We start from the raw sequence: 20,399 nt of genomic DNA, 5'->3' as shown, positions 1-20,399 counted from the left end.
AGGAGGTGAAATAGAGACATAGAAGTAATGCTGAAAAAGTGTGTGGGGGGAGATAAAGACATTGAAAGGGCAAATGGTGAACATGGCGTAAAGATAAGGACAGAGACAAATGAAGATTCTGAAAAAGTGGTGAGATAGGGATATAGGTGAGATGGACACAAAGAAGGGTGATGCTGGAAAATAGGTGGAATGGTAATTCTGACAGACACAGAAGGGAAATGCTGGATCAAGGAGAGATGGGGCTCAGGCTGGATGGAATGAGGAGAAATGCCTTGTTGGCCCGGAACTTCCTCTCCTACGTCAGAATTGACGTCAGGGAGCGGAATGCTGGTCAGCGCAACACTTCTGCAGGGAAAGCTTGGGACGGTGGTGGCTTGGGGGCTGTTCCCCGATTGCGGTGGCAGCAAACCGAGTGGCTTGGGGGACGGCACGGAGACAGAAAGAAGGGGGAACAGGGAGACAAAGAAAAAGTTGGGGGAGAGAATGAGGTCTGGAGGAGAGGAAACATACAGGAGGCTGAAAGAAAGGAAGAAAGATTGGATGCACAGTCAGAAGAAGAAAGTGCAACCAGAGACTCATGAAATCACCAAATAGCAAAGGTAGGAAAAATGATTTTATTTTCAATTTAGTGATCCTGTATATAGCATTAAGATAAGAAACAATATATGCAGTGTTAGATTTGTTTTATAATGGTTTTGCGGCTCCAAGTTTTTTTTTTCTTTTCGAAAACGGGTCCAAGTGGCTCTTTATGTCTTAAAGGTTGCAGAGTACAGACCCCTGACCTAAACAGAACCTCACCAAGCACTCTTTCTTTTCACAATGCTCTCTAAAATCCTAATTCGTGCTGTTTCTGAATCTCTAAACAAACTGTACATTGTAATTTTTTTCCCTTTTTTTTTTTTTTTTTTTTTCAGGAAAGCTGTGATTTTTCTTTACAGGTCAGCTCCAAAATTCTTAGCAAACATTATATTTTGTAATTTTGATTCCTAATAGTCTCTGTACTCTGTACTCCCTCCACATATTGTAAATCGCTGAATGTTCAGCTCTCTTAAATGTAAACCGCCTAGAAGTCGCAAGATTGTAGCGGTATAGAAGAATAAAGTTATTACCATTATTATTATTATTACTGAAGCGAACAAAGTCTCATCTGTCTAGGAGGTGGAGAATCCTAAGTGCCTTTATGACCCATTAGAAAAACAATATCACAATGCAGGAATTTTTTTTTCAATAAAAAAAACCAATATAACAATGCAGAAATTTTCGCTTACCTTACCTTATAAGCGAGGTACATTAATAATATACAATATAATCTTATACTCTATAAAATCTTATCTAAGCGATAGAAGAGAAAGCGCATGCAAAGAATAGCACAAATGACAGAATGTGCAGACGTTTCTATAAATCCACAATAGAGACTTTCCAAAAGTCTTCACTTAATTTCATTCTTCCCGAAAGAATGGCAGCTGCTTATTTTCGCGGCGGGAATTTACCGAAAACTCCACATTAATATTTGTCCTTGCCAAAAGGACAGTAACCGCGGCGGGTTTACCGAAAACCCTACAATTTAAATAAAGGGTTGGAACATGATGCAATACCTGTGAGTATTAAAGAACAGAATTCAAAATTCAGAAATACTCACAAAATATTGGTAATGTCAAGTCCATCATGGACGTAGCCCCCAAATTGAAACGAACAGGATCCGTTTCTTGGTCCCGAAACTGCCCTGCAAAACACTGTCATCTAGAGGCAATTCCCCTTAGAAAGAAAGATAGGTAGCCAGTATTCTAAAGAGATTTTTGCCTGATTTATTATGAGTGTGCATTCATTTATATATCTGTTACATGGGTCAGTGGTAACCATCACAGGAAAAGGGGGATGGACAAGAGAGGGGAGGGGGTGCATGAGCAGGATATGTACTTCATTGTTTAAATCTTAAAGGTGTTAAGAGCTGTGGGGGGTTGAGCCTTCATGTCTCAGACAACTAACCTAGTTAACATAAATTAAATGACCTCTTCCCAAACCATCGAGAGAGTAAACACAAACATTCTGCATCTGATTACCTCCAGCACAGGCAGGAACAAAAGACATCCTTTTAGACAGAGACAGAAAACTTATCCATTAAAATGTGTCCTTTCAATGCCTACTCTCCCCTGCTTTCAAGTGACCCCCTTTCCCTGTCTGTGCAGCCCCTGTCTCTGCAACTCCTCCATTTTACCTCAACATAGATGAGCCGGAGCAACGTGGACACCCTCCTCCCAGCTGCTGCATCATCTAAAATGGGCCTTCCCCTCCCCGGTGAATCTTGGAATGCAACGGAGAAGGGCCTGAAGCTCTAATTGACCCAAGTTGTTTAAGGCCCCTCTCTTAAACAACTTGGGTCAATCAGAGCCTCAGGCCCCTGCCCGGATGCATCAGGTAGGGTCTTAAGGCTCTGATTGGCCCGGATGCCTAAGGCCCCTCCTATGGGGGTGTCCGGGCAAATCATAGCCTTAGGACCCTTCCAAGTGCATTTGGGGAAGGACTTGAGTATCTGATTGGCCCAGGTTGTATAAAGCCCCTCTCAGGGGAGGGGGGTTTTATAATCCACTTTAAACCAAAGTGGCTTATAATTAACATACGCAGCCTTCAACACATACACATCGTAAAAGTCCACATAACAAAAAACAATTGTTATAATGTGGGCAATTTAATATACTCTTCTTAGAAAAAGATAACATTGTCATAACTGAAATTAAGTGCAACCACCAAAGAAATGCTTGTGCACAGAGCGAGGTCTTCAGCAGTTTTCTAAAGTGTAATAAATTTCCACAGAATCTCAGAGTGCCTGTCAAAGTGTTCCATAAGGTAGGCAGGTCCAATAATGAAGAAACAAGATTTTTTGTTTGCACATATTGTGCTGTATCCCTTATGCCCGTATCAAGGAGCAAACAATTCTGAGATCTAATGTTCTTAATGGTCTGTACAATAACAGACACTTATCCAAATAGTCCGGCAAGGTATCATAGATACCCTGTTGGACAACCTTCAAAATTTTTAATTGAATTGGTAACCATTTTTTTAAGATAGGAGAGATGTGTTCATAGCGACATCGACATCCGAGCTGCTGAATTCTGAATAGTTTGTAATGCCTTGATATGAACAAAGGGTATACCTAAATAGATACATTACAATAATCCAACTTTGATAATACCAACGTTTGTAGCACTTGTCTGAAATCCCAATTCATTAACAGTCTTCAAATGAGATGATTTCCGCATAATAAAATACGCGAGCTGCTACCTGAGCTCTCTTGCTACCTGATCTTTGAATGACTATTTTGCATCTAGAACAGGGGTGTCAAACTCTGGCCCATGAGCCAAATTTGGCCTGTAAAGTAATTAAATTTGTCCCGAGATTTGGCCTGCTGTTCCTTCCCTCCCTCCCTTCAATTTTGCATCTAGAACAGGGGTGTCAAACTCTGACCCATGAGCCAAATTTGGCCTTTAGGGTAATTAAATTTGGCCAAGATTTGGCCTGCTTTTCCTTCCCTCCCTCCCTCATCTTATCTTCTAAGCAGCTTGTCAAGGATCAAGTTATCATACAAAGACTTTGCCTTTCCTCTTATCAATATAGAGTGTACAGGAATTCTCTTATAGCAATCCTGCACCCACATAAATGTTGCAGTTTCCACAGGAGAGAGAGAGAGAAAGATATATCTCGCACAATATGTAATGGCTTCACACCTGCTGGTGTAGCTTCAGCAAAGGCTTCACAGATTGGCTTTTCCTTCTTATTTATCTAATGGTAGGTTCATTAATGCTATAATGATAAGCAGTAGCAGAGGCTGACTTTATGAAGAATATCTAATAATTCAACCTTTTCTAGTAAGGTCTTCACTTTATTTTTCCTTCTTGGAAGCACTTTTGGTAGTACTAGGAGCCTTAGCTTTGTAGCCATACTGTGAATATGGACGGAGACCTGACTTGTTCCTGAAGGAGAGGCAATCCAAGATATAGGTAGTGTGTATCATAAGAATAGCCTTACTGGGTCAGACCAATGGTCCATTTAGCCCAGTAGCCCGTCCTCACGGTGGCTAATCCAGATCACTAGTACCTGGCAAAAAACCAAAGAGTAGCAACATTCCATGCTACCGATCCAAGGCAAGCAGTGGCTTTCCCCTTGTCTGTCTCAATAAGACTATGGACTTATCTTTCAGGAAATTGTCCAAATCTTTCTTAAAACTAGCTACACCATTCGCTCTTACCACAACTTCTGGCAATGCATTCCAGAGTTTAACTATGATGTAAGTGAAAAAACATTTCCTCCTATTGGCTTTAAATGTATTTCCCTGTAACTTCATTGAATGTCCCCTAGCCTTTGTAATTTTTGACAGAGTGAAAACCATGTACCCATTCTACTCCACTCAGGATTTTGTAGACTTCCATCAGCCGTCTATTTTCCAAGCAGAAGATTCCTAACCTTTTTAGCCTTTCCTCATACAAGAGGAGTTCCATCCTCTTTATCATCTTGGTCGCTCTTCTTTGAACCTTTTGTAGTGCCGCTATATCTTTCTTGAGACCAGAATTGAACACAATACTCCAAGTGAGGTTGCACCATGGAGCAATCAAAGCATTATAACATTCTTAGTCTTGTTAACCATCCCTTTTTAAATAATTCCTAACATCTTGTTTGATTTTTTTTGGCCACCGCCACACAATTGGGCAGAAGGTTTTATCGTATTGTCTATAATGACACCTAGATCTTTTTTTTGGGTGCTAACCCCCAAGGTGAACCCTATAATCCAGTAACTGTGATTTGGGTTATTCTTCCAAATGTGCATCACTTTGCATTTGTCCACATTAAATTTCATCTGCTACTAGGACGCCCAGTCTGATGTAGCTGCAGCAAACTCACATTCACATACTTCTCCGATGATGGCATTTGCTGAACTTTTCTCTCTGCATCTCCCAGCAACAACAGCCGGATTAATTAGGCTCACAAGCTTTCCCACCTTCTTTAGCTTGTCCTGAAGCAAGTGTTGAAGTTTCACTCTGCACCCTGTAAATGCTGCCGTTTGCTCGACCATGCTGAAGCAACTGCTGAACTTCTCTCTGCACACTTTTCTCCAACGCTGCCGTTTGCCCAACCAAGCTGACAAAAAGCGCTTAACTTTTTTCTCTGCACCCCATGCCAAACCCGCAAATATGGAGAGAGCAGTATATATTCATTTACAAAAGTTAGTATGATTTGGGTCTTAAAATATGTTCAGCAAGTCACACTGCACCTGAACTCCTTATCAAGATGAAGAATCAAAACAGCCTACTTTGAGATACTATGGTATGAGTTGCACAATTAGCATTAAATAAAATAGTTTTTAATGACTATGCTTCTGAGATGCTTAGCTGTATAGGAATACTGCGTGATTGGAGAAACCTTTTCTTGAAAACATAATTTGTGTGACTTTGCTTTTTTTCCTTTCAGTAAATATAATATTGTGAAACTGAATTGATAGAATTGTTTACGTAATGCCATAATTGTTTGCCCTAGATTAAAAGTACTAGAACAGCAATTAGAAGGATTGAAGGAATCGACACTATCAAAAATACCCACCTTAAGATTTAAGGTATGTGAATTTAAAATTGCTTCATTACTGAAAAGGTAAACATTTTTTTATTGTGCATTTTTTTATTTCACTTTGCTAACCTTTTAAATCATAAGTAACCACCTTGCAGTGCATGTGCAACAGCCAGCCCTGATGCAAGCATATAGATAACTACAGTATTCAACCCCAGCTAAAATCAAGCCTTAGTAAAGTTAAAATCAGAAGCAGCCTAGATCTAACTAGGTAAAAATAAATACACTAGGTTAGATGGAAGCAATGAGGGGACAGGACAGAGAATCTTTGTGTTTTCTAGAAGAGAGAACTAATGGGTTGCTTACTAAGTTTCATTTCCTTTCCAGTAACCCATCTTTAAACAGCTTTGAATGAATCCTTGTGTATGTCTCTGAAAATTGAAGCTGTGGCTACATGTAAAACTAGAGCTGCAAACACAGATACAAGTGTGACTTTTAGACTGACATTGAGGGAGAAACAATAAGTGCTATGTGAAAGAGTAACCTAGTAATTAAAGCAGCAAGCTGAGAACCAAGGAAGCCAGGGTTCAATCCCACTGATGTTCTTGTGCTATTGGATTGTTGGCACTCTGGGGGTCAGAAAAATACCTACATTATCCAAATTTAACTCATCTTACGCTATTAAAGAAAAGCATAAGCAAAGTGCAAACTAAACAATATGGAAAAAGTATAGAAGTATATCAAGCCAAACTATCTGATTTAACAATTACTTCTGATAACCTAGGGAAAGAGAGCAACTGAGTGGTTTCAGAAATAGTTACATATATAATCTGAATATCAGAATGCTCTAATGTGGATGTGATTAAATCTGTCTCCCTTTAAAACTTACAGGTGGTTTCACAGAATATAATGGAATACAAGATCATCATTATTTGATACTATTTTCTTACTTAGATTACAGAGCTGTTTGACATTAGTTGAGCCCTTCAGAGGAAAACCATAACCATGTCCACTTTTTACATTATTTCAGCTATGCACTTCTATGACCTGAGGACTTACAAGAAAAATCACTGCTTTCTTCATAGTCTTTAGAACAAAAATGGGCCATGTCCATATGTCGTAAGTCTTGCAGAGTTGAGATGTAATTTGTGTGTAGATTGCTGAAAGATTAAGGCAGATTCCTGTGCAAACATCATACGATTCCTTATGAATGGGTTCTTTACCACAACTTGGAAGCTGGATTGCAGAAGATGTCAATCATTTTTCTCAACTATGCCTCCTTGTCTCCCTAAGCAGTGCCCCCTCTCTTCAGTCTTAACTACAACTTGGAAGCTGGATTGCAGAAGATGTCAATCATTTTTCTCAACTATGCCTCCTTGTCTCCCTAGGCAGTGCCCCCTCTGCAAGCAAGTTAAGAAGTTGTCTCTTCATCTATTCTGCAATGAATTTCTTATTTTTGGGTTAAATCCAATTTTTTTCACGATGCTTTCCCGTACTAAGAGGTTCTCAGTAGTCCTGGGACAACTCTGTCTGGGAGAGGATCCAGACGCTGGGATCTGCAGCCAGGAGGGTAATCTTTCTGAAAGAGTTCCTGCTTGGCCAGCCTGCATATCACTTGGAAATTCAGAGATACAGTGGTACCTCGGTTTACGAGTGCACCGGTTTGCGAGTGTTTTGCAAGACGAGCAAAACATTTGCAAAATCAGTGCCTCGGAAACCGAGCATGGCTCGATTTACGAGCGCCCCCCCTCCGCGATCTGGCACCTTCCCCCCGCGATCTGGCCCCCCCCCCCCCCGACGCGATTGGGCACCCCCCGCTACGATCCAGCAACCCCCCCGACAGGATTGGGAACCCCCCGCCACGATCCGGCACCCCCCCCCCCCGACAGGATTGGGCACCCCCCCCACGCCACTTCTTACCCTCATCTGGGCATCCCGAAGATCGACCTCCTCGTCTGCTGGGCCTTGAGGAGTATCCAGGCAGCGTGTAAAAGTCTGAGACAAAAGCTTATGAAGAGGAAGCTTAAGTGACTCCGAGACTCTGCGAGTGTCTGGTCTGGCATCTATGCACTTGAAGCAAGGAGTAGATTCTTTGCAAGTGCCTCAACAGGAATCCTTATACTCCATACAAGGAGCAGAGTCTTTGGGAGTGCCTCGAGATTCCTCCAAGCTTCGATCTACAGCTTCTAGCCCCATCCATTCCTTGGTGGCAACGTCTGCTTCTATCTCCGAAGCCAAGTCTCTTCAATCGTCGAAACCTGCTTCCAGGCACCACTCTCGTCGTCGATAGAGACCTACCTCAAGGCATACTTGCAGACATAGCTCTTCTTCTAAGGAGCGTCCTTCTTCAACTAAGCCTCGATCGACACCTTCCAGCTCTACTAGACCTCCGACTCCTTGATCAAGGTCTCTGCTTCCAGACCTCGAGGACTCAGCAGCTTCTATTGCTTCATCCAAATCTCCTTATTCTTTTGATGACTATTTTCCTGCCGAAGCTTCATCTTCGACCCAGGCTGCCTCAAGGTCCTTAAGTCCCTCTCGAGGCAAGGCATTAGCGGATCAGCTATCTTTTCTTCGTCAGATGGCTGCTGACTTGGACCTTCAGTTAGATGCTGGTTCTAAATACTTTAAGGAGTACCTCGAAGTCATGCATCTTCCTCAACTTCCTGCAGAGTCACTTAAGCTTCCCCTTCATAAGCTTTTGGCTCAGACTTTTACACGCTGCCTGGATACTCCTTATGCAATTCACGCTGTTCCAGGCAAGTTGGACTCCAGGTATAAAACTCTACATTGCAAAGGATTTGAGAATTCGCAGTTGTCGCATCAGTCCCTGCTTGTCGAGTCCTCCTTGAAGAGATCCCATTCTTCCAGAGTTTATGCTACTGTTCCTCCTGGAAGGGAAGGGAAACTATGGACGTTTGGACATCGCCTTTACCAAAATGCTATGATGTCCTCTAAAGTCCTCAATTATAATTTTCATTTTGTCATTTATTTCAAGTTCCTCATTGATCTTCTTCCTAAATTTCTCAGCTATTTGGATACACAAAAGCACTTCGAATTTCAAGAAGTCATAGCTACTCTGTCACAACTCAGATTACATCTTCTCTAGTCTTCTTATGATGCCTTTGAGTTGTATGCCAGGGCGACTGCTTGTTCTGTAACAATGCGCCACCTAGCCTGGCTTCGCAGCATAAACATGGACCCTAACCTTCAGGACCGCTTAGTTAATATTTCTTGTGCAGGCAATGACCTCTTTGAATCTTTCGAGGCTGCCACTAAGAAATTGTCTGAACATGAAAAATCCTTTGCATCTATTGTCAGACCAAAGCCTAAGCCAGCTCCTACCAAGCCTGCACGCCCTCCTCCAATTTTCCAGAAGTGTTTTGCTTCAAGAGCGGCTCCTTACACTCGTCCGCCTCTCAAAAAACAGCAGAATCAGAAGCAACAGAAATCTCAGCCTTCTGTACTTAAGGCTTCCCAGCCTTTTTAACTGTTTAAAACAGAGCATAACCTCCACCGTTCTGTCTATGTTTTTTCTCCCCCCCCCCCCCATTGGAGGTCGTCTCCATCATTTTTATCATCGATGGGAGATAATTACATCCGACCTCTGGGTGCTGTCAATCAGAGAAGGATACTCTCTTCATTTCACTCAGGTTCCACCAGAGCTTCCTCCAAGAGAGTATCCTTCCAGTCCATCCCAGACCACCCTTCTTCTTCAGGAAGCTCAAGCTCTGCTTCATCTCCATGCCATCAAACCAGTTCCTTCAGAACAGCAGAACAGGGGGTTTTACTCCCGTTACTTCCTTGTTCCAAAGAAGACGGGCAATCTGTGACCCATTTTAGATCTCTGGGCTCTCAACAAATTTTTAGTCAAAGAAAAATTTTGCATGTTGCCCCTGGCATCCCTTTATCCCCTTATCCCCTTCTAGATCAGAACAACTGGTTATGCTCTATGGATCTCAAGGAGGCTTACACTCATATTCCCATTCATCTGGCCTCCCTTCAATATCTCAGATTTTAGGTGGGGAATCTGCATTATCAATGCAGAGTGCTACCCTTTGGCCTAGCTTCATCCCCAGAGTGTTCACCAAGTGCCTGGTAGTGGTAGCAGCAGCTCTAAGGAACCATGGTCTTTAGGTGTTTCCCTACCTAGACAACTGGCTCATCAAGGATTCCACATCTCATGTGGTTATTGTAGCGACCCAACAGACTACATGGTTTCTACAAAGTTTGGGATTCGAAATCAACTTTCCCAAATCCCAACTTCAGCCCTCTCAGAATCTACAATTCATCGGAGCTGTTCTGGACATTCTCCAACTCAGAGCATTCCTTCTGCAACAACGTCTGGAAGCTCGCCAACTCTGTCATGCAGTGTCTTCCAGCTCTTCAATCTTAGCGAGACACATGATGGTACTACTAGGTCACATGGCCTCCACAGTACATGTGACTCCTTTTGCCAGACTTCACCTCAGAATTCCTCAGTGGACCCTGGCATCTCAGTGGATGCAGCCTTGCGACCCACTTTCTCGACACATTGCAGTCACTCCTTTATTGAGACAGTCTCTCCACTGGTGGATGCTCTCTTCCAGTCTCTCCAGAGGCTTACTGTTTCAAACGCCCCCCCACCAGAAGGTCCTCACAACAGATTCCTCGACCTATGTTTGGGGCGCTCATCTTGATGGTCTCCGTACTCAAGGCCATTGGACCAGTGCGGATCATTGGTGTCACGTCAATCAGTTGGAACTCAGAGCGATCTTCAACGCTCTCAAAGCTTTTCAACATCTTCTTCATGACCAGGTAGTCCTCATTCGGATGGACAACCAAGTTACCATGTACTATCTCAACAAACAGGGAGGGACGGGATCTTCCTCCCTTTGTCAAGAAGCTCTGAAGGGTTGGGACTGGGCAATCCGCCACAACACCTTCCTAAAAGCTCTCTACATCCAAGGGGCGAAAAATTGCTTAGCAGACAACTTGAGTCGTCTTATGCAACCTCACGAATGGACACTCCATACCTTGCCTTTACATCACATTTTTTCACAATAGGGAATGCCTCGGATCTCTTTGCAGCTCCCCACAACCACAAACTGCCTCAGTTCTGCTCCAGGATATATTCTCCTCATTGCCTCGAGGCAGATGCTTTCCTACTGGAATGGATGAATCTCTTCCTCTATGCATTCCCTCCATTCCCTCTCATTCTCAAGATTCTTGTCAAGTTGAACGCTCATGCCACATGATTCTGATTGCTCCTCGGTGGCCGAAACAATCTTGGTATTCCCTTCTACTTCAACTCAGCAGCAGGGAACCATACCTTCTACCCCCCGAAAAATAAATGGCAGGAGGGATGCCCACTCCCTCTTGCCACCGTACCTCCCCCTCATTGGGAGGGGCCTGAGACGTCTGAGCCAATCAGGGTCTTAGGCCCCTCCCCGTGCATCACATTTTGCACCGAGTAGGGGCCTAAGGCCCAATGTCGTCATGGAAGGAGCAGGTGGTGTTTTCAGTACTTCCTGCTCCCAACTTCAAGGTATGGGGAGGGGAGCTTCCAGTGGCAGGAGGGAATGGGCATCCCTCCTCCCTTTTTCTTCGGGGGGGAGGTTTTTCCAGGCAGGAGGGAGTGGGCATTCCTGCTGCTGTTTTTTTTTTTTGGGGGGGAGGGAGTGGGTGGACACCTTCATGGTGGGAGGGGTTGGAGGAGGTCTTCCAGATAGGAGGGAGTGGGCATCCCTCCTGCCATTTTTTTGGGGTGGGAGGAAGGGAGTGAACACCTTCGTAGCAGGAAGGAGTGAGCATCCCTCCTGCTGTTTGTTTTAGGGTTGCCGTGTTTGTCGGGGAAGGTGCGCGATTGTCGGGGGTCATTGGGGGTGGACCGTTGGTAGCGGGGGTGAGGTTTATGGGCAGATATTTTGCTTGTGAAATACATACAAAATATCTGTGCCATTGGAAAAAAAAAAAGCAAGCAGACCTGTCGGTAACACAGTTACCTATAGGTCTACAGCAATTGGGTTTCAGGATCAGAAAAACCCTATGCAAATAGCCAAGCAATGTAAGTGAATCAATTGCTTTGCTATTTTGCAAGGGATTTTACTAATTTGCATGGCCGGATCAGAAAATGGGTGATCGAGGGGAAAAACACGTGGTGGGCCATTTTGTGAATCGGTCGGGACTTTAGTGAATCTAGCCCTAAGTGTTTTGTGTTATCAGCTATGAGGGATACATTTTGTAACCATACTGGATCAGAAAACAACCTTGTTAGTTGGAGTAGTAAATTTGCGCTGGTAGCATAAATGCTCAATGGCTTAACCCCTTATCACTGGATATGTCTTAAATGAATTCTAAAGATATATCGAAACTGGGTAAAACGCCTCAGAAGCTGCAGGGCAAACGTTGCTTTGGAGCTATGAAGGGGAGCTTAAATTGCTCATTAACTCCCAGTCATGTATCATAGGCAAAACAACCCCTTAGTTGTAATTTAAAAGATAGTCCAAAATCAAAAACAAACAGCACTTATCTTTGCCTTAAAGTGGAGAAAAACTTCACAGTGTAATGCTAGCTTCTCTTCAGCTTCCTCACTGAATTAATATAAAAGCCGACAATGGCCAACATTTCATGATCTGCCAATCATTTATTCAGGGCTCTATGGAGAAAAGCACACAAACAGAAGAAAACAAAATCTTTACTTGATAACTATCTTTAAAAAAAAAAAAAAAACACCTTGCCTTGTCTTAAGTATTAACAACGCTTAGAGTCTGCGAGGGAAGGCAAAAATAATGGCGCCCCAGCATTTTTTTAAATATTACAGTGAAACCCAGCCATGTCAACATCACGTGACCAGCTCACGTGGATCTAATTTTATTAAAGGACCAGCATTTCAGAGTGCTAGTTCCAATGCACTCAATACTGAAAAAAAGATTAAATTTAAAGTTACTAGAAAAAAATACATTAATAAAAATAAATCCAGTCTATAGATTCATTCAGTCCATGAGGTTGTACTGAATTAAGTTTAAAAATACTACGTTGTTCCCGCCGCAGAAGCCTTAGCTTTCTATTCCCACCACTTTAATTCTCTTCTATGTGATCTAAGACAAAGCATTTCAAGTCCTCAAATATGTGATTGCACTGGACACAATGTTGCACCATAGGGGCATTTGTCACACCCCTAGTGATCGCACTTCGAGGTTTGTTGACCCTTAAACGAAATTGCCTGGAGGTTTGTCCAATATAAAACTTTCCACACGGGCAGATAAAACAGTAAACTACAAATTCTGTATTGCAGGTGATTTTATATTTAAGTGAATACCTGTTTTTTGTCAACAGGATTCACAAATTCCCTAATGGATAGAGTAACGTCACATGTTTTACACCGACCACAAGCAGTGTGTTCACCAGCTACTGTATCAACTATAGCTTGGCCAAATAAATCAGGACATAAAATCTCTTTCAGATTTTGATTTCGTTTGTACGCTATTTGTAGTTGTTTATCTTGAAAAGCTGGAATCAAAGCAATCATATGCCAATACTTTCTTAGGATCTTGGAAACTTTATCTGTATCCCCTCCATATTTCAAGGCACACGTGATAGTCAAATCTTGTCCTTTGTCATCAGTGGTTTGCTTTTGTTTTAATAATAGATCTCTATTGGCATACAGAGCTCTCTTATAAGCTTTACGTACTTGATTCTTTGGATAACCCCGTGTCACTAACTTGTCAATTAGATCCTTGGTTTTCAACTTATATTCTTCAACCAAATAATATATTCTTCGGTATCTTAGGAATTGTGACACTGGTAAACTCTTCTTTAGATGTTCTGGATGAAAACTTGAAAAGTGAAGAAAGGTGTTACGATCAGTCGGTTTTTGGTTTGTTTGGTTTTTTAAACCATTGTTTCAATTCTATTATCACTCCTCCTTATGAGGACATCCAAAAAAGAAATCTCATGGACACTATATGTCGCATCCACTTCAATTTTATCATATTGTAAATTAAACCACTGGATAAAAGCATCCAATGAGTCCTTAGAACTCATCCAAAAGAAAGAAATATTGTCAATGTACCGAGTCCAATGCTGGATGTGGGAGATAAGCAGTGAGTTAGACATGAAAAGCTCCTCAAAGCGTGTCAAAGATAAATTGGTTACTGAGGACGCCATGGTGGACTCATGTCTGGCCTATAGGGAGCATGAGGTAACACCTCCCAGCCTTATTCGCATAGTTTTTCAATGACAAGTGAAGAGCTCCATCTTCCCCAAGACCAAAAAAGTTTCGACGAGCTCAATCAAAAGTCAAAAAATGATGATTTGTGCTTATGATCATAAAGGCATCATCATCGCAGGCAAAGTTCCATGTGGAAGTGTCACAGCAGTGTATTATCGTAATTTTCAAAAAATGAGCAGAAAAATGCACAAAACCTAACCTCAGTTGCTCTTGGCTGGGCCGCACATAGGAAATATTGTCACTGAAAAACTACGCAAATACGGCTGGGAGGTGTTACCTCATGCTCCCTACAGTCCAGACATGAGTCCACCAGACTTCAACCTTTTTCCAAAGTTGCAATAACCTATGCGTGGACATCGTTTTGCATCTCTAGAAGAGCTTTCTTCCACCAGTACCCAAACCATTCGGCAACTGAACAAAAACGGTGTCTTGGATGAAATATTGAAGCTTCCCGGATGTTAGGACTCGGTCATTGCAAAGCAAGGAGACTATATTGAAGGATTGTAAAGAAATACTTTTTAAAAAATTAGTGTGCATTATTTATGAAATGACTCGTATGAAGAGAGATTTCATAGCTGCTGCAAATGATAGAGATCATTTTTAATGTTTGAATTTGTGCATCAGTGTGTTAAGTCTAGCAGTATCCCAAGATTCCTGACCTGTAATTTTAGGGGGAGTTCATAACTTCCCAAAAGATATTTTGAAGTCAGGTATTTGTCCACTTGTGTTAGGAACACAAAGAATTTGTTTTGCTTGGATTCAGACAGTCTTGTTTGCACATTCCTGAGTTGGTTAGGCAGACCATTTACTCAAAGCTGTGGGTCTGGTTGAATGGGTATGAATAGCTGCACATCATCAGCATAGATATAGAATTTTATGTACATTGACCGAAACAGTTCAGCCAGAGGCTTAAGGTAGATATTAGGTAAGATGGGAAACAGTATAGACCTCTATGGCACCCCACTATTCAGTGTCTAAGGTAATGAAGTGCTGTTGCTGAACAGAACTAATTGTTGTCTGTCTGACAAATAGGATTTGAACCATATAAATACTGTTCCACAGATACCTGTTTCTGCCAATCTTGTAAGCATAAGAACATAAGAATAGCCTTACTGGGTTAGACCAATGGTCCATCAAGCCCAGTAGCCCGTTCTCACAGTGGCCAATCCAGGTCACTAGTACCTAGCCAAAACCCAAGGTGTAGCAATATTCCATGCTACCGATACAGGGCAAGCAGTGACTTCCCCCGTGTCTTTCTCAGTAACAGACTACACTAGAATTGAGGCAGATCTCCCGTCACAGATTCTGTGCAGATCATCAAGAAGGGATACAACAAGAATCTCTATTCCATACCAAGTTTCCAACTTTATTAAAATTTTGATAAAACACCTATCATAAATTCTAAGTGTTTTACAGTAAAAAGGAGAACACAAACAAAGAGACTAATAAAACAGGACGTAATATTGATGTACAATAGGAAAAGAGATAAGAGGGGAGAATTACAATATTTAAAAGTAAAGCAAACAATGAAGGAAAAAACAAAAGGAGGAGAAGGCGAGATCAGTTTACTGTTGAAACAAGTGGCATTAAGAGGACAGGTCAGTTTTCATAAGCATCTTTAAAGAGGAAGCATTTTAATCCACCTTTGAATTTATCCAGATTATGCTCTGCCCTGATATTAGTTGGCAGTGCATTCTAGATCGTGGGAGCTGTTATGGAGAAAGAAGTGGCTTGACGAATGCTGACAATCTTTAGTGAGGGCATGTGGAAAAGATGTTGGGTGGTAGATCTTGGGGTTCTAGGTGGATTGTGAGGGATGAGAAGTATGTGGATGAAGGCAGGTTCTTTAGTATTTTGGGCTTTGAATATTAGGTTTGACATGGATCTAGCCAATTACTTTCAATTAGCCAGTCCTTGAGTCGAATGCAGACTGTCCTTCTATAAGTTTTCATATATCACACAAGAAAAAATGAGCGAATATCTGGGATAATCTGAAACTGGGGAATCAGTTAAACAATGTATGGAGAAAAAAAGACTCGGATATAACTGCACCCTCCCATTACCAAAGTAGTAATAGGGTAGGGGCAAAAAATACCATCATGCGTCAAAAAAAAACCTCCACATGGCATGATACACCAGTAGCAGATCTAAACCCTGCTCTCAGGCAGGAATTGATCAAACAAGGAGAGCAAGAAAAAAGCAAACGTCTTGATTCAGAGGCTCTTCATATAGTTTTCCAATGTCCACTGCTTGTATTTTTGCCCTTCCCCAAGAGAGGAGTTATCAATTTCAGTGGCCCCTTCAATGAGGCTTTTGCTCAATAGTATTTTGATTGCTGGACAGAGGTTGAGAGGGCAGCAGTTTATCTTAAAGATGCAAAAGGAACATGGGTATGAACTTTAATTGGCAACGCAGACCAAACCTTTAACATTCAACAATCCATATGACAGAATCTTTGCTTTTAAAGGCATTGACAGTCTCCATTGCTGCTACTGGCCATAAAAGGTACGATTTATCATGATGCCTGCATGCCTGGCTGATTGTTCTAAGCTGCCTCCCTACATCATTTTTAAATTGCAGACCTTTAAATTGTGTGCATTATTTCCAGTGTTTGGATAGATGAAATTTTAATGATTTGATTGGTTGAAGGTGGTGTGGGCTTAAGTCAGTATTTCCCAGATTGGTTCTGGATGGGCCCCCTTGTCAGTTAGGTTTTCAGGATATCCACAATAAATATACATGAAAGATTTGCATACAGTGGAGACAGTGTATGCAATTCACTCATGCATATTATTTGTGGATATCCTGAAAACCTGACAGGCAAGGGCTGGACCTCTAAAGAAAATCACTTTTAATATGTCGCTGTATGCCATCTGTAAAGAAGAAAGCTGCAGGATGATAAAATAGATTTAGCAATCTTTCCTAGCAATATAACTATTATTCCAGCTGTTAGATGTAACAGTTAACAAACCAATGAAAGACACACTGTGCTGAAAATGGAATACATGGCTACTAGATGATGAAACATGCTTTCACTATAGGCGGAGATATGCGTAAGCTGACACTCTAGGACATTATTAAATGGATATTAAATGTATTGCATGAATAGATCCCCGGTATAATAAAGAAGGGCTTCGTCAAGTGTTGAATCTTGAATGCCATGGATGGCAGCAAAGATGGATGTCCTGTGGAACAACGATGAAGAAAATGGACTTGCCAGCAATAGTGATGAAGAATCGGACACTTTTGAAGACATATTATGTGGATAAGGATGGTTTTACTCCAGAAAATTTCGCTAGATTTTTCAATGATGATGAATTCATCGTTTGAAGCTGAATAGAATTGGGGTTTTTTTGTTATAAGGATTTTACTCACTTTTGAAATTCATGTAGTGAGAATTAGTTTTTGTGCTTTGCTTCAGCTATACACAGAAGGCTTTCACCTTCATACTAAAGAGTAACTTATAAAGGTTTAACATGCACTGGAAATTTTTGTTGTAAAAAAAACTCTTGCATATTGTACTCGAGATTGACCAGTTCTATTTAGCTTTCATAGGAATTTGGGGTAGATTAAATCCTCCTGTGGAGATTTTTGTATTTGGTGGCAAAAACTAATCATTTGAATTGGCTGGTGTACAAGGAGCCTTCAGAGGACCAAAGCTGACCCATGGCATGACATATCAGGTTCTCTGTCAGTAAAATCAGATTCTGGTGAGAAGCTAGTTGAGGGGATTGAGCATCTGTTGACAGTGTGGTGACAATAAAATCTTGAGAAGCTCCTATGCTAATATTCTTTAGCTAATGAATGGTACATCATATTTGTTCCTCGATATATAGCATTGTCACCATTGAGATGTCTTATCAGTATTATACAATAGAGTATCACAATGCTGGACTAGTGCAAACAATTTCACATATTGCCTTTTCTTTATAATTATTTCATGAGTATGCCTCAGCCCCACCACTCCTCCGCTGTGCTATCTTATGACTGCGTGGAGAATTATGTGGCACTTCATCACCGGCTGCTCATATTTTTGACTTGTGAAAATACTTCATGCATTCTTATAAAAAATGTTGTCTTCTAATGTAAGAGTAATGTAAATACTTAGCTTATCAGCCAACGTCTGGGAATCTAACCCGACATGTTTTGCGCCAAACGGCGTTGTATCAAGGGTCTCCTTAAGTACAGTAAGAAAAGAAACAGTTACCATCGTATACTGCATAACTGTCCCTACAACTTAACCCTCTTACTCAGTGAAATTAAAAAAGTATGTGCTTACCGAGTACGCGTTAGTCATCCGACTCATAGTATTGTTAAGAGTAAGATGGCCGCAGCGACTATATATATTCCGAGGTCAGACGTTCTTATTACCCTCTCATCAATTTCCTTTTTTACTGTCTACCTACAGCTTGCCACCATATTTAAGTACCTCACGGGACGCGTCGAAGTGGAAGATGATATTTTCTTTCTCAAGGGACCCTCGACCACAAGAGGGCACCCGCTTAAACTCAGGGGCGGAAAATTTCATGGCGACACCAGAAAGTATTTCTTCACAGAGAGAGTGGTTGATCATTGGAACAAGCTTCCAATGCAGGTGATCGAGGCAGACAGCGAGCCAGACTTAAAGAATAAATGGGATACCCATGTGGGATCCCTACGAGGGTCAAGATAAGGAAATTGGGTCATTAGGGCATAGGCAGGGGGTGGGTAAGCAGAGTGGGCAGACTTGATAGGCTGTAGCCCTTTTCTGCTGTCATCTTCTATGTTATTGATGTTGTACTGCTTACTGCATATGTAAGATGCTGCCTTTTCCTAGGTACTCATATGTGACGTGTGGCTTGTTACTAAAAATCATGTTTTTCGTACAGATGGGGGGGTGCCAAAACATGATGGGCCCTGGGTGTCACATACGCTAGATACGCCACTGAATCAGCATCCATCTTGACCAGTGACATACTTGTTCCCACTCCATTAACTACTGGGAAGAATCCGCTCTCTGGGATATTTCTGCTTATATTTCTTCCACATGTCACAATATACCTTCCTCTCCAACTTGTCACTCATTTCAGATTGCAGTTCCTATTCCATAGAAGCATGATGGCAGATAAAGGCTAAATGGCCCACCCAACCCAATCATTTTACATACCTTGTTTGGTGATATCTGTTATTATACAGAACAGTACAAGTAGAAAAAGGAAAAAACCTACAGAAAAGCTCTCCATTCCAACTCGCTATTCAAACCTTGTGGAGATAAAGTCCCTCCATATCTCTGAGCTGATCTTTACATCTATAGCATTGTCAAATCATTATTATTCTACATCCATCTTTGGCATTAACTTGTAACATTCAATTTTCTTCCATTCTTCTGCTTCCTTCTTGTAACATTCAATTTTCTTCCATTCTGCTTCCTTCTCAATCTGTCTACTTTTTCATGCCTTCTACCCCCATCCATGTGCACCATCTCCTCCCTCTCTGCCTTTCCCTTCCTCTCCATCCATGTGCATCATCTCACCCCTCTCTCAGCCCTTTCCCTTCCTCTGTCCATGTATACCATATCCACCCTCTCTGCCCTTTTCCTTTCCTCTCCATGTGTTCCATCTCCTGCCTCTCTCAGCCCTTTCCCTTCCTCCGTCCATGTGTACCATATCCACCCTCTCTGCCCTTTTCCTTTCCTCTCCATGTGCATCATTTCCTCCCTCTCTCTTCCCTTCCCTTCCTCTCTATCCATCCATGTGCACTCTGCCCTTCCCTTCCTCTCTATCCAGCCATTTGCCACTCTCTCCTCCCTCCTTTCTGCCCTTATCCTCTTCTTCATCCATGTGCCACCACATCTTCCATCTCTCCTTTCCCTTTCCTCCCCATCTTTCTTGTAACAAAGGTCTGGCATCTTCTTACCCTTTCCCTCCCCATTGGAATCCAGCACTTTTTGTTTCCAGCGCTGCAGTCCTACACTCTTTGGGTTGCGGACAGTGTGAATGAAGTAAATACGCTGCCTTCGGTAGCCCCAGAAGCTTTCCTTCTGTAACTGCATCCTGTCTCCACAGTAGGAAGCTGTAGCAGAAGAAAAGTTTCTAGGGCTGCCAAAGGCATCTTGCCCACAGCCAAAAGAGTGCAAGACTGCAGCGCTGGAATAAAATGTGCCGGATCCTGATTGGAGAGAGGGTACATTCAGCACAGACTCCAGTGGTCGCCCAGAGGTCTCGAAGGGCCGCCATTGGTTCACAGGCCTTGAAATTAAGACCACTGCCCTAGAGAGTCCCATCTTCCTTATGGGCTCCATCTCCCAGCAGCAACAATCCATAGGCCGATTCCACCTTCACCTATGTGACCTGCTATATCGCCTCTAGAGTTCTAGTCTATAGGGGTGTAAGTTTCAAATATTCTGATAAGGGTGAATAAAAGTACCGATCTGCATTTTACATTTCCTGCCCACTTCCTCTACCTATAATTTTATTTGCACCCCTTTCTGTTTTGTGTTGTAGGCCCTGTGGAGCATTTTATATCGAATTTCTTGTAGACTCACTTTAGTTATCTGAACCACTTCCTCAAATACCTGTAACAATTGTGTATTCAGGATATCCTGCTTCCCTGTCTTCTGACTGAAGGTGAAGAATAGTCATTTCCTAATGCCTCC

General features: G+C 42.0%; 1 protein-coding gene across 4 annotated transcripts in view; it reads left to right on the top strand.

The window, feature by feature from the left end:
- Positions 1 to 20,399, top strand: part of DDHD1 (DDHD domain containing 1) — a 405,278-nt gene that overhangs the window by 276,787 nt on the left and 108,092 nt on the right. For all 4 annotated transcript variants that reach the window (XM_033952944.1, XM_033952942.1, XM_033952943.1 and 1 more), the window contains one exon: positions 5,527 to 5,602. In XM_033952944.1, coding sequence (XP_033808835.1) covers positions 5,527 to 5,602 — 76 coding nt within the window. The remainder of the gene's footprint in view (positions 1 to 5,526; positions 5,603 to 20,399) is intronic.

This window comes from Geotrypetes seraphini, chromosome 7 (assembly GCF_902459505.1).
Source record: "Geotrypetes seraphini chromosome 7, aGeoSer1.1, whole genome shotgun sequence".
Lineage (NCBI taxonomy): Eukaryota > Metazoa > Chordata > Amphibia > Gymnophiona > Dermophiidae > Geotrypetes > Geotrypetes seraphini.
The sequence above is the reverse complement of the archived record's forward strand: the minus strand, read 5'-3'. Positions and strand labels throughout refer to the sequence as shown.